This window comes from Choloepus didactylus, chromosome 2, assembly GCF_015220235.1.
Source record: "Choloepus didactylus isolate mChoDid1 chromosome 2, mChoDid1.pri, whole genome shotgun sequence".
Lineage (NCBI taxonomy): Eukaryota > Metazoa > Chordata > Mammalia > Pilosa > Megalonychidae > Choloepus > Choloepus didactylus.
This window is the reverse complement of record NC_051308.1, coordinates 222,076,297-222,090,974: the sequence shown is the minus strand read 5'-3', so window position 1 is coordinate 222,090,974 and position 14,678 is coordinate 222,076,297. Positions and strand designations below refer to the sequence as shown.

General features: G+C 37.0%; 1 protein-coding gene across 6 annotated transcripts in view; it reads right to left on the bottom strand.

Moving 5' to 3' along the window:
• EYA3 (EYA transcriptional coactivator and phosphatase 3) overlaps window positions 1-14,678 on the bottom strand; it is a 156,172-nt gene that overhangs the window by 64,762 nt on the left and 76,732 nt on the right. For 5 of the 6 annotated variants that reach the window (XR_005215452.1, XM_037828004.1, XM_037828000.1 and 2 more), the window contains one exon: window positions 11,214-11,351. The exons of the other annotated variant lie outside the window; for it this stretch is intronic. Coding sequence is in view for 4 of the 5 variants with exons in the window: in XM_037828004.1 (XP_037683932.1) it covers window positions 11,214-11,351 (138 nt within the window). In the remaining variant the exon portion in view is untranslated. The remainder of the gene's footprint in view (window positions 1-11,213; window positions 11,352-14,678) is intronic. 6 annotated transcript variants of the gene reach the window in all.

Genomic DNA, 14,678 nt, shown 5'->3' with positions numbered 1-14,678 from the left:
GGATGCAGCGAAGGTGAAAATAATAAGATTACAACAGACATAAAGTTGACACCCCTTTTCAGCATGAACAGGTTAGGGTGGTCACTGCCTAGACATCCCTGTAGATCGGCAAAGTGATAAAACTATAGGAAGCAGTAGCAACAGCCAAGATGGAATTTAACAAAGGATTATGAATACTGAATCTCTATATAATTTTCTTTTTCTTAGTTGCTAGAATATTAGAATTGCTAGAAGGAAAGAACTGAAATGGTGGAACTGTAACCCATAGCATTCTTTGAAATTTGCTCTATAGCTATTTTTTAAATTGTAATTTGAACGATATCACATTTTTGCATATATGTTATATTTCACAATAAGGAAATAACTGAAACTATGGTACTATATAATTCATAACATTTTTGGAAATTTCCTATATAATTACTTGTTAAATTGTACATTGTAAGTTATTACCTTTTTGCATATATATTATATTTCACAATAAAGAAATAACTGAAACTATGGAACCATAACCCATAACATTCTTTGAAATTTGCTAATTACTTGTTAAATTGCACTTTGAAAGTTATTACTTCTATGTATATATGTTATATTCCACAATAAAAAATATGATTAAAATATCTAACGAAAAACAAATATCCTAGTCAAAGAAAGACTATTATGTGTTACCAACAATCTTTGTGCCCAAAGACATTCATTAAAATTCACAAGTAAATTTTTAAAATTTTGGATATTGCTGAAATTAATTTTGATACTTGAATACTACTTAATGATTCAAACCATTTCAATTGAAGGAAATGATCAGAGACAGGGCCACACAGTCACAGACACTCTGGGAAAAAATTGATATAAAAAAGTCAGATCTATTTATTCAAAGAATTTTCATAAGTGTGCAGGGCTGTCCTTTCTTATTACTGTATCAATGATGTACAAACTAAAGACAAGCCTTAGTTTTACAGTATATCATTTCTGGAATTCAGAGTTGACCAATCCAGAAGTAGAATATGATTTCTGAGATAATTTCCCTAACTTTCCCAGGGAAGGCAGGCTGCTGTCAATTGCAGAATGCTTGGGGGTGAGTTGAGAAGACATTGCTCATTTGACACTTAAAACAATCAACACATTAGACCTTGCTTTTACTCTGTGGAATGACTGGGGTTGACTGTGGAACTGTGGAATAAAAGGGGAGAAAGATACTCTGGATAGCTAACATTCATTATCTATGCTAAAAGAGAAAAGAAGTGAGGTAAGATGAGTGATATTGATAGTGAAGAATCCAGGTAATGCAAATTCACCAATAACACCTACATTTCATTTTAGTCAACTGTTTCAACTTGTGTTTATTCTAATTTTTTCTTCAGAATAAATGGCTAAAATTGATACTTTGATGGTTAACTTCTGCCTTAATTTCTATCCTGTGCCAAAGTGCTAATGAACAATGAAACAGGCCAACAGGATAACCAGAAAAAGGGAGCAAAAATGAATTTAGTATAAATTCTCAAATATGAGAGGGTCAATACTGATTACTATGACTTCAGTATTGAAAATAAAAAATAAAGGAAAATTCAAAAAGCCTCACATTAAATATTTTAAAGGTAAGAAGAGGAAGCAAGGAAGCAAATAATGTTAAGTCTAGATGAAAAAAGGAAACAAGCAGCAGGAATAACCTAATTAGAGGCAGAAGAGTGTGAGGAAATGGTATTTGCTCAAGCTCTAGAGTCACAAACTGTCCCAGTTTACCGCAACTTAATTATTTACTAACTTCAGGTCTTTAATCTTTCTGTGCCTTAGGTTTCCCATCTGTAAAATGGGGTTAATAACATACTTCTCTCATAAGGTTGCTGTGAAGATTACATAAGTAACATAAATTAAGCACTTAATAAATACCAGCAACTATTATTATTAACAAAATTGGGGAAACCAGGGTAAATGATCAAAAGGAAAAACTGCACTAAGAGCATTTAGTGAAATTTAAGGGTATTTTCATGATGATTTTAAAGCAGTGGGTTATAAATAACCCCAAAGGGGAGTTCTAGCTTGACAAGGTGGAAGAGGTAAGCATAGCCATCAGGTCTCTAAAATACAACTGCAGAGGAGTAGTGGTTCTACAGCTCTTTATATAGAGGGTTATTAATATCAAAGAAGAGAAGCCCTTGCTCTTCTCTTACCACCTAAGTGTGGACATAGGTGATATTTCTCTTTAGGAGGACTTGACTACCAGATTTGCCTGTAGTGGAACCCAAAAGGCCTAGAAAAATCAAATGGGGAGAGGAGGAGAAACAGACAAAATCAGGCTCTTGAGTTTTTCCCCTCCTGCTTTGTTCCCATTTTAGAAAGAAAGAAGGAAAAATAAATAAGAGAAGGGGAGATTTGTTAAACAGTAGGAGGTAAAAGTAGATCAGAGCATGGTTTTAGGAACATAGTAACAAGCTCTGTTCCTATTGGACAAAGTGATTCCCAATCATTTGATACATGGTTCTCGATCATTTAACTGAAATCCAAAGTATTTTGTTTAATCTAAGCTACTTCAAAAGTTTTCTTTCATAACAAAATTCATAACTTAAGAGTACCTCAGATAGGTCTTTTTTTTTTTTAATCATTTTATTGAGATATATTCACATACCACGCAGTCATACAAAACAAATTGTACTTTCGATTGTTTACAGTACCATTACATAGTTGTACATTCATCACCTAAATCAATCCCTGACACCTTCATTAGCACACACACAAAAATAACAAGAATAATAATTAGAGTGAAAAAGAGCAATTGAAGTAAAAAAGAACACTGGGTACCTTTGTCTGTTTGTTTCCTTCCCCTACTTTTCTACACATCCATCCATAAACTAGACAAAGTGGAGTTTGGTCCTTATGGCATTCCCAATCCCACTGTCACCCCTCATAAGCTACATTTTTATACAATTGTCTTCGAGATTCATGGGTTCTGGGTTGTAGTTTAATAGTTTCAGGTATCCACCACCAGCTACCCCAATTCTTTAGAACCTAAAAAAGGTTGTCTAAAGTGTGCGTAAGAGTGCCCACCAGAGTGATCTCTCGGCTCGTTTTGGAATCTCTCTGCCACTGAAGCTTATTTCATTTCCTTTCACATCCCCCTTTTGGTCAAGAAGATGTTCTCCATCCCACGATGCCGGGTCTACATTCCTCCCCGGGAGTCATATTCCACGTTGCCAGGGAGATTCACTTCCCTGGGTGTCTGATCCCACGTAGGGGGGAGGGCAGTGATTTCACCTTTCAAGTTGGCTTAGCCAGAGAGAGAGGGCCACATCTGAGCAACAAAGAGGCATTCAGGAGGAGACTCTTAGGCACAAATACAGGGAGGCCTAGCCTCTCCTTTGCAGCAACCGTCTTCCCAAGGGTAAAACTTATGGTAGAGGGCTCAACCCATCAAACCACCAGTCCCCTATGTCTGTGGTCATGTTAGCAACCATGGAGGTGGGGTAGGCGAATACCCCTGCATTCTCCACAGGCTCCTCAAGGGGGCACTACATCTTTTTTTTTTTTTCCTTGTTTGTCTTTTTTCTTTTTTTTTTTTTTTAACTTTCCCTTCTTTTTAAATCAACTGTATGAAAAAAAAAGTTAAAAAGAAAACAAACATACAATAAAAGAACATTTCAAAGAGACCATAACAAGGGAGTAAGAAAAAGACAACTAACCTAAGATAACTGCTTAACTTCCAACATGTTCCTACTTTACCCCAAGAAAGTTACATAATATAGCAACATTTCAGTGAACTTGTTCCTACTACATCCATCAGAAATTAACAGACCATAGTCATTTCTGGGCATCCCCAGAACGTTAAATAGCTTATCTGTTCTTCTTGGATTATTGTTCCCCCTTCCTTAATTGCTCTCTACTGCTAGTTCCCCTACATTCTACATTATAAACCATTTGTTTTACATTTTTCAAAGTTCACATTAGTGGTAGCATATAATATTTCTCTTTTTGTGCCTGGCTTATTTCGCTCAGCATTATGTCTTCAAGGTTCATCCATGTTGTCATATGTTTCACCAGATCGTTCCTTCTTACTGCCGCGTAGTATTCCATCGTGTGTATATACCACATTTTATTTATCCACTCATCTGTTGAAGGACATTTGGGTTGTTTCCATCTCTTGGCAATTGTGAATAATGCTGCTATGAACATTGGCGTGCAGATATCTGTTCGTGTCACTGCTTTCCGATCTTCCGGATATATACCGAGAAGTGCAATCGCTGGATCGAATGGTAGCTCTATATCTAGTTTTCTAAGGAACTGCCAGACTGACTTCCAGAGTGGCTGAACCATTATACAGTCCCACCAACAATGAATAAGAGTTCCAATTTCTCCACATCCCCTCCAGCATTTGTAGTTTCCTGTTTGTTTAATGGCAGCCATTCTAACCGGTGTTAGATGGTATCTCGTTGTGGTCTTAATTTGCATCTCTCTAATAGCTAGTGAAGCTGAACATTTTTTCATGTGTTTCTTGGCCATTTGTATTTCCTCTTCAGAGAACTGTCTTTTCATATCTTTTGCCCATTTTATAATTGGGCTGTCTGTACTATTGTCATTGAGTTGTAGGATTTCTTTGTATATGCAAGATATCAGTCTTTTGTCAGATACATGGTTTCCAAAAATTTTTTCCCATTGAGTTGGCTGCCTCTTTACCTTTTTGAGAAATTCCTTTGAGGTGCAGAAACTTCTAAGCTTGAGGAGTTCCCATTTATCTATTTTCTCTTTTGTTGCTTGTGCTTTGGGTGTAAAGTCTAGGAAGTGGCCTCCTAATACAAGGTCTTGAAGATGTTTTCCTACATTATCTTCTAGGAGTTTTATGGTACTTTCTTTTATATTGAGATCTTTGGTCCATTTTGAGTTAATTTTTGTGTAGGGGGTGAGGTAGGGGTCCTCTTTCATTCTTTTGGATATGGATATCCAACTCTCCCAGCCCCATTTGTTGAAAAGACCATTATGGCTCAGTTCGGTGACTTTGGGGGCCTTATCAAAGATCAGTCGGCCATAGATCTGAGGGTCTATCTCTGAATTCTCAATTCGATTCCATTGATCTATATGTCTATCTTTGTGCCAGTACCATGCTGTTTTGGCAACTGTGGCTTTATAATAAGCTTCAAAGTCAGGGAGTGTAAGTCCTCCCACTTCGTTTTTCTTTTTTAGAGTGTCTTTAGCAATTCGAGGCATCTTCCCTTTCCAAATAAATTTGATAACTAGCTTTTCCAAGTCTGCAAAGTAGGTTGTTGGAATTTTGATTGGGATTGCATTGAATCTGTAGATGAGTTTGGGTAGAATTGACATCTTAATGACATTTAGCCTTCCTATCCATGAACATGGAATATTTTTCCATCTTTTAAGGTCCCCTTCTATTTCTTTTAGTAGAGTTATGTAGTTTTCTTTGTATAGGTCTTTTACATCTTTGGTTAAGTTGATTCCTAGGTACTTGATTTTTTTAGTTGCTATTGAAAATGGTATCTTTTTCTTGAGTGTCTCTTCAGTTTGTTCATTTCTAGCATATAGAAACATTACTGACTTATGTGCATTAATCTTGTATCCCGCTACTTTGCTAAATTTGTTTATTAGCTCTAGTAGGTGTATCGTTGATTTCTCAGGGTTTTCTAGATATAAGATCATATCATCTGCAAACAATGACAGTTTTACTTCTTCTTTTCCAATTTGGATGCCTTTTATTTCTTTGTCTTGCCGGATTGCCCTGGCTAGCACTTCCAGCACAATGTTGAATAACAGTGGTGACAGCGGGCATCCTTGTCTTGTTCCTGATCTTAGAGGGAAGGCTTTCAGTCTCTCACCATTGAGTACTATGCTGGCTGTGGGTTTTTCATATATGCTCTTTATCATGTTGAGGAAGTTTCCTTCAATTCCTACCTTTTGAAGTGTTTTTATCAAAAGGGATGTTGGATTTTGTCAAATGCTTTTTCAGCATCTATGGAGATGATCAATTGATTTTTCCCTTTCGAGTTTTTAATGTGTTGTAATACACTGACTGTTTTTCTTATGTTGAACCATCCTTGCATGCCTGGAATGAACCCCACTTGGTCATGGTGTATGATTTTTTTAATGTGTCTTTGGATTTGATTTGCAAGTATTTTGTTGAGGATTTTTGCATCTATATTCATTAGGGAGACTGGCCGGTAGTTTTCCTTTTTTTGTAGCATCTTTGCCTGGTTTTGGTATTAGATTGATGTTAGCTTCATAAAATGAGTTAGGTAGTGTTCCATTTTTTTCAATGTTTTGAAAGAGTTTGAGTAAGATTGGTGTCAGTTCTTTCTGGAAAGTTTGGTAGAATTCCCCTGTGAAGCCATCTGGCCCTGGGCATTTATTTGTGGGAAGATTTTTGATGACTGATTGGATCTCTTTGCTTGTGATGGGTTGGTTGAGGTCTTCTATTTCTTCTCTGGTCAGTCTAGGTTGTTCATATGTTTCCAGGAAATTGTCCATTTCTTCTACATTATCCAGTTTGTTGCCATACAGTTGTTCATAATATCCTCTTATAATTTTTTTAATTTCTTCAGGATCTGCAGTTATGTCACCTTTTTCATTCATTATTTTGTTTATATGGGTCTTCTCTCTTTTTGATTTTGTCAGTCTAGCTAGGGGCTTGTCAATCTTGTTGATCTTCTCAAAGAACCAACTTTTGGTGATATTTATCCTCTCTATTGTTTTTTTGTTCTCTATGTCATTTATTTCTGCTTTAATCCTTGTTATTTCTTTTCTTGTACTTGGTTTAGGATTGGTTTGCTGTTCATTTTCTAGCTTCTTCAGTTGATCCATTAGTTCTTTGATTTTGGCTCTTTCTTCCTTTTTAATATATGCGTTTAGTGCTATAAATTTCCCCCTTAGCACTGCTTTTGCTGCATCCCATAGGTTTTGGTATGTTGTGTTCTCATTTTCATTCGTCTCTATATATTTAGCAATTTCTCTTGCTATTTCTTCTTTAACCCACTGATTGTTTAGGAGTGTGTTGTTTAACCTCCAGGTATTTGTGAATTTTCTAAGTCTCTGATGGTTATTGACTTCTAATTGTATTCCATTGTGGTCAGAGAATGTGCTTTGAATAATTTCAATCTTTTTAAATTTACTGAGGCTTGTTTTATGTCCCAGCATATGATCTATTCTGGAGAAAGTTCCGTGAGCACTAGAAAAGTATGTGTATCCTGGTGATTTGGGATGTAATGTCCTGTAGATGTCTGTTAAATCTAATTCATTTATCAGATTGTTTAGGTTTTCAATTTCCTTATTGGTCTTCTGTCTGGTTGATCTATCTATAGGAGAGAGTGATGTGTTGAAGTCTCCCACAATTATTGTGGAAACATCAATTGCTTCCTTTAGTTTTGCCAGTGTTTCTCTCATGTATTTTGTGGCACCTTGATTGGGTGCATAGACATTTACGATTGTTATTTCTTCTTGCTGAATTGCCCCTTTTATTAGTATGTAGTGGCCTTCTTTGTCTCTCAAAACATCCCTGCATTTGAAGTCTATTTTATCTGAGATTAATATTGCTACAGCTGCTTTCTTTTGGCTGTAGCTTGCATGAAATATTTTTTTCCATCCTTTCACTTTCAGTTTCTTTGTGTCCCTGTGTCTAAGATGAGTCTCTTGTATGGAACATATTGATGGTTCATTTTTTTGACCCATTCTGCGAATCTATATCTTTTAATTGGGGAGTTTAATCCATTTACATTCAACGTTATAACCGTGAAGGCATTTCTTGAATCGGCCATCTTATCCTTTGGATTATGTTTGCCATATTTTTCCCTCTCTCTATTAATATCCTTTATTGTACCCATACCGAATCTCTTTAGTACTGAACCTTTCTCCAAGTCTCTCTGTCCTGTCTTTGTTTCTCTGTCTGTAGGGCTCCCTTTAGTATCTCCAGTAGGGCAGGTCTCTTGTTAGCAAATTCTCTCAGCATTTCTTTGTCTGTGAAAAATTTAAGCTCTCCCTCAAATTTGAAGGAGAGCTTTGCTGGATAAAGTATTCTTGGCTGGAAATTCCTCTCACTCAGAATTTTAAATATATCGTGCCACTGCCTTCTTGCCTCCATGGTGGCTGCTGAGTAGTCACTACTTAGTCTTATGCTGTTTCCTTTGTATGTGGTGAATTGCTTTTCTCTTGCTGCTTTCAGAACTTGCTCCTTCTCTTCTATGTTTGACAGTGTGATCAGTATATGTCTCGGAGTGGGTTTTTTTTGGATTTATTCTATTTGGAGTTCGCTGAGCATTTATGATTTGTGTATTTATGTTGTTTAGAAGATTTGGGAAGTTTTCCCCAACAATTTCTTTGAATACTCTTCCTAGACCTTTACCCTTTTCTTCCCCTTCTGGGACACCAATGAGTCTTATATTCGGACGTTTCATATTATCTATCATATCCCTGAGGTCCATTTCGAGTTTTTCAATTTTTTTCCCCATTCTTTCTTTTATGCTTTCATTTTCCATTCTGTCATCTTCGAGGTCACTGATTCGTTGTTCAACTTCCTCTAGTCTTGTACTATGAGTGTCCAGAATCTTTTTAATTTGGTCAACAGTTTCTTTAATTTCCATAAGATCATCCATTTTTTTATTTAGTCTTGCAATGTCTTCTTTATGCTCTTCTAGGGTCTTCTTGATTTCCTTCATATCCCGTACTATGGTCTCATTGTTCATCTTTAGTTCTTTGAGTAGCTGCTCTAGGTGCTGTGTCTCTTCTGGTCTTTTGATTTGGGTGCTTGGGCTTGGGTTATCCATATCGTCTGGTTTTTTCATATGCTTTATAATTTTCTGTTGTTTTTGGCCTCGTGGCATTTGCTGAACTTGATAGGGTTTTTTTAGGGTTTGTAGACCTATTGAAGTCCTTATCTCTAATTTATCAGATCTACAGCTTCGTGGAGTACACTTTCTCTAACTAACCAGCAGGTGGCGTCCACGAGCCACCTGTTCTCCACAAGCCAGTTCTCCCCTGCTTAGCCTTTTTGGTGAGTGGGGGAGTGAGTCTTGTGGGGCCCAATTGGTGTACCAAGCTTGCGTGTGTAGTTGGTGTTGCCTGCCCTGTATGTGGGGCGTGTTTCTGGGCAGTCGGGGAGGGGGGGTGGCCCTAACAATCAAATCTCCCTGATGATCCTAGAGTTTTAAAGCTGCTGCAATAGTCTAATCCTTCAGTTCAGTCCTGCCACAGTTTGTCTGCCACTGACCCACAAGTCTTTGGTATTGGCGTATGGCTCCTGAGACTTGCAAGTGGGCCCCTCTTCCAGGCTGTGCACCCCGGGTCCTCTGTTGAGGGATGACTGTGCTATGTCACAGGTGAGTGCCGTCCCCCCAGGGCAGTTCTGGGCTGCTGGGCTGTGTAGGGAGGCTCCCAGTCTACTCAAATGATGGCTGAATGGGGCTTTGTTAATTCACACTGCTCCACCTTCCCAGCTCTGGGACATTCAGCTGAGGTTGCAGGGAAGGCTAATGTCCACGCCCAGTTTTGTGGTGTGTGCCTGTTATTTGAAGCACTTCCGTCACACTGGGTTGTCTGGGGCAGCTCTGGGCTATGGGGCTGGCGATGGGCAGGAGTGTTTCCTGTCCACCAGGATGGTGGCTGTGAGCAGACACCCCCCTTTTCTTGGGAAGTTGTGTTGTTTAGTGAATTTTCTCAGCCACTGGATTATTGCCTTTTGTCTCAGAGCTCTCTTAGTTCTGCTCTTGACTTGACGTGCCCAAATTGCAATTCTTTGAAGCTTTCTGTATTGAGCTTCTTAGAGTAATTGTTTTAGAAAAAGCAAAAAGGATTTAAAAAAAAAAAAAAAAAAAACGGCCCTCCTCAGAGATCTAATGGGTTATTGAAATGCTAATAGACAAAGCAACCAGGGCCATTAAGGAAAGGTGCACAGGGCAGAGAGATCAGCTTTGTTTCGGGATTTGCATATGCGCCTCAAGGCCTGAGCTCCGCCCTTCCCCTTTCTGTGTTCACCAGAACTCGAAAAATCCTCTGCTTTTATTTTGGAGTTTTTCGTGTTGTTTTTTTTGTATGCCTGTCTCCTCTCTGCTGGCTGGCTGCTCTCAGAGTCTCTGGTGTCTGGTCTCAGTCTATCTATGGTTGGAGTTTGAATCAGTAGAATGAGTTTTTGATAAGAGCAGCCACTGCAGTTCTCCCTTCTCCTTCCCGGAGCTGACAGCCCCTCCTCCCCCAGGACTGAGCCTGGCAGGGAGGGGCGTGGGTCCCCTGGCCGCAAAAACTTACAGATTTCGCTGATCTCAGCAGTTCCACGTTTTCATGAGTGTTGTATGAAGTATGCCCAAAGACAGATTGCTCTGTGGTGTCCAGTCCACGCAGTTCCTGGCTTTTTACCTACTTTCCTGGAGGAGTAACTAAAACTTACAGCTCACCAGTCTGCCATCTTGCCCCGCCTCCCTCAGATAGGTCTTTGCTGTTGTATTTTCATCCCTCTAGTATCCATTTTATAAGGAATAAAATCAAAAGGCTGGAGAAATCAGGACAAAGAAGGCAGATGAGAAGCCAGGTACACAGCCATTAATAACCAATACAGAACCAAAACTAATGGCCGAAATTGGATTTACAAGGGGGTGGGGAGTGGGGCAGAATTAATTCCATAATGCTTTTTTAATTTGTATTTTTTTGCTCTAATAGTCCTGTCACAATTCTAACCTTTTAGAGAAAGAACTTGGAAAGGCAGAGATGTTTAGAGTTCGTAGTTTTAATATTATGCATTTCATCACAAAGTAGAAACAGAACTGAACTTTTTGAGGAAAAGAAATGCTCACCAAGAAGTAAAAAAAATTTGAACTTCACAATTTGCTGACTCTGAAGTAAGCAAAGCTGTAATCCATGGAGTCTTCTGTTGATTTATAGGACCTAGTGCCAGACTAGAGAACAGACTAGGGCAAAATCAGAAAGTTTTTTTGGATACCAACATGCAAAAGGGAAGCCTTCAATTCTACTAAGCAGCTCACATTCAAAGGGCTAAACTACTTAGGAACCACACTCCTTGACTGGTTTGCCAAACAGAAAAAGCATGCACAAATGCAAATCTCATCCCTTCTATTTTAGAAGACAGAACTCCTGTATTATCCAATCAATTTGTTTGGAGATACAGGTAGATTGGGAAAAAAAAAAAAAAAAAAGAAACAACAACAAAAAACCAATAACAACAACAATTGAAAAAAAAAAAAAAACAAAAACAAAAAAACACAACCATGCCTATTTACCTTGAATGGGATAAGAATAATGTGCTGGGCTTGGCTGGCTTGTGGTTAACCCTGTAGTGCAGGTAAGAGCATTGTGTTGACTTGGAGATGGAGTCTGAATTAAACCACTTTCAGGTTTCATACCTGGCCACAATGCACCTGAATCAGATAAATTGGACCAATTACAAACAATACACTAGGACTGAAGAGCATGGTTATGCTTGCAAATATCAGCCAGTAAGTTTAAAATCTAAATCTTGAAATAAAAATAAATTTGCTTCGAAGAGAAAATGATTGCTTTTCCCACTTGAAATATACCACAAGCAAACACACTTCCAAAGAATTGGGAGATGAGGCAATAGAAACAAATATCTTGCCCAAACCCCCTAAGTTCATTTCAATGGTTGGGGGAAATTCAGAGAAGGAGCTACTGACATCCAACTGGATGGTTTATCATAAAGAATGCCTGATACTCATGTACAGTGATAAATAATTTATCCAGCATTGTCAAATTAGGAAACATGTCACATAAGTTTAAAATTCACTTACCCATTAAATAAGCATCAAATTTTTCTAAAATGTATTAAATTTTTCTCTGCCTTCTTAAGCTGGTTATTTTATCTTTGTTTCTTCTGATTGGGAAAGAAATACCTGCTTATTTTTATAAATTAAAAACATTACAGAAATATGCAATTTTGAAAAAATAAAATCATGTACAATCCCATTATCCAGACTTAAACCATTAACAGAATAAATTTGGAGAAGAGTCATCCAAATTTATTCTATGTATTTATTAATCTTTTTTTCTCCTTTCAAAAATAAAAATGAGATGTTACACATACTATTTCATAACCTTCTTTTCCCAAGTAATACCTCTGAGAGGTATCTTTCCATGTTAGAACATATACATTGCTCTCTCTCTCTCTCTCTAACAGCTGAATAGCATTCACTGACTGGTTAAATAAATTATCCTACATTCCATCTCTTACTGAAAGAGATCCTGGCTCTTCACTTTAATCTTATTTTTATCACAATGCTCCTGAGTGGTAGCACTCTTTCCTGTGTGTGTATGTGTTCCTGCTTCCTTAAGCAGGAAGCAAATAGCGAACATACCTTTAGATTTTCAGACTTGTTATAATGATCAATACTGTACTGTGCTATATATATACTGAGATACCCCAGAGGATATTGTGATGTATGCTTAACACTAATAGAACTCACTTATAGTTCTATGAATTTTAAGTTATGACACTGTCTTTTCTCTGTGATCTATCACTTCTTGACAATCTCCTATCTCTAGAGTATTTCCCTTTTAATTTGCAGTAAACTAGGAAATCAGAAACAAAACTTGTTAGAATTGAAAGACAATTTGATAGTAAGGTGCTTCTACAGGAAAGCCTAACAATATCATTTATGGGGAAATATTCATGAACTTTAGTCCATAGTTTCTGTGATAATCTTGCCCAGAATACCCCATTTAAAAACAAACAAACAAACAAAAAAAACAAACTTAATGCCTAGTTGTTCACTATATTTTGGACGGCAATAGTTGCTGGTTGCTGGATCAGTATAGTTGAAGCTGACATTTAGGTCCAAGAAAGTTCATCAATCAAGCACAATTCAGGTAAGAAATCAATGCTAAGGTCAGCCATGACTTAAAATTTAACAGTAACTCATTTTATTTACCCTTAATCTGATAACAAATTTATAGTCATGAATACAAGCAACAGGAAATATAATGTTTTGATAATGAGTACTCCTGTTTTACTGAGATATCTCAGTGCAACTCAGATTTGTAAAATCTATTGATAAGTAAATTTAAGAATAGTAAAAGGAGATATGAAAATCTTAAAAGGTCAACAACAAGACATGCTGTCTTTCTCCAAACTATTAAGATGTAAAAAAAAGAAAATGCCAAATTCTTTTCTCACCTATTAACCACATGAAATAATCTGAGGACAATGAGGCATATCAACATCTCTAATATGAATTAGAAGGACTGCCCTTCCCGCTCCCTGCCCATTAATTCATGATCATTTAAATACGTCATGTCCAGGTTTGCCACAGCTAAGCTTCTTCTGCTGATTTTCAACAATATAAATCAAAATATTTGAGAATGTTACTTTTGAAAAGTTTATGACATGAAATTTAGGGCCATGATTTTAGATGGTTATGTACCTGTTTTTTTTTGGGGGGGGGGGGGTAAAAAATGGCCATTTCAATGCCACAGTAACTTTCAGATTTATTGTAATCAAAGTGATTTTCTTTTTCCGAATAGGTTCTGAATCTGAGGATGGTGAACCTGTTTATTATAACACTGTAATAAAATATTATATATCTTCCTCTAACAACACCCTTCCCAGAATCCTAGGGAAGAGCTAGCATGTCCAAACGGTTCAACTGTGCAGCACTGGTGTCCAAAGCAAATGAGGAAACCAAATCCCTGTATCCTGACTCTTAGCCCACTGCTCTATGCCTATAACTACAAAGCTTCCTAAGTGCTATTAAGCACCAAGGACCTGTGGTGGAGCAACAGCTGGTCTAAAAATGGGAAGAGAAGTCTGACCCTGAGAGCTAATCTTCCTGCAGCCCCACACTGGGGTATTATTACAAACTGTACCCAAGTTTCTCAGCACAAATACTTCACTACATTACTAATCAAACTAATCTGAGCAGTTCAGTTTATAGTAATACATATCACAGTAGCAGATCTTCAGAGAAAATTAGTTTGGTTAGGAATTGAAGTACACATCAATGCTAGAAAAAAGCCCATGAAAGAATATCGATTTGTTGATTCAACAGATCATTGGGACTAGCTATTATAAATATTAAGTAACTTAATCTGATTACTTTTCCTGGTTATAAAAGAAAGAGGATGTATATTAAAAAAAATTATAAAAATACAGTAAGTATAAAGAAAAAAAAGTCTCATCACAATAGAACATAAATACAGGGAGTCCTCACTTTTGCATGGCACTGTATTAACTGAAACCCATGCACAGGAGAGCTGTGTCCTTGCTTTGTACGATGTTGTGGTAACTAAGACCAAATTGATATTGCCTGTACTGTTATCATTCACTTTTCTTTTCCCCAAATTACTCTCTACACACATATTTTTAAAAACGAAATGAGGATTAGATTTTTTGGGGGGGAGAGTTTACATACTGTTTTTTGTCAATTAATAATACACTGAGTGTTCTCAATACCCTAGATACTCTTTAAGAATATGATTTATAATGGCTATGTAGTTTTCCATTCTATGGACATACTGCAATTTAACACCTATCTTTTTATTCAATATTTAGGTTGTTCCAATTTTTTGCTTTTATAAATAATGCTGTAATGAATACCTTTGTTTGCAAATTTCTCTTTATATTTCTAGTTAGTTCCATAGGAAAGAATAACAGAAATAAATTTACTGAGGGAAATGAATGATTACTTTTAAGGTTCTTAATACATATTGGCAAATTTCCATTTCACATTAAA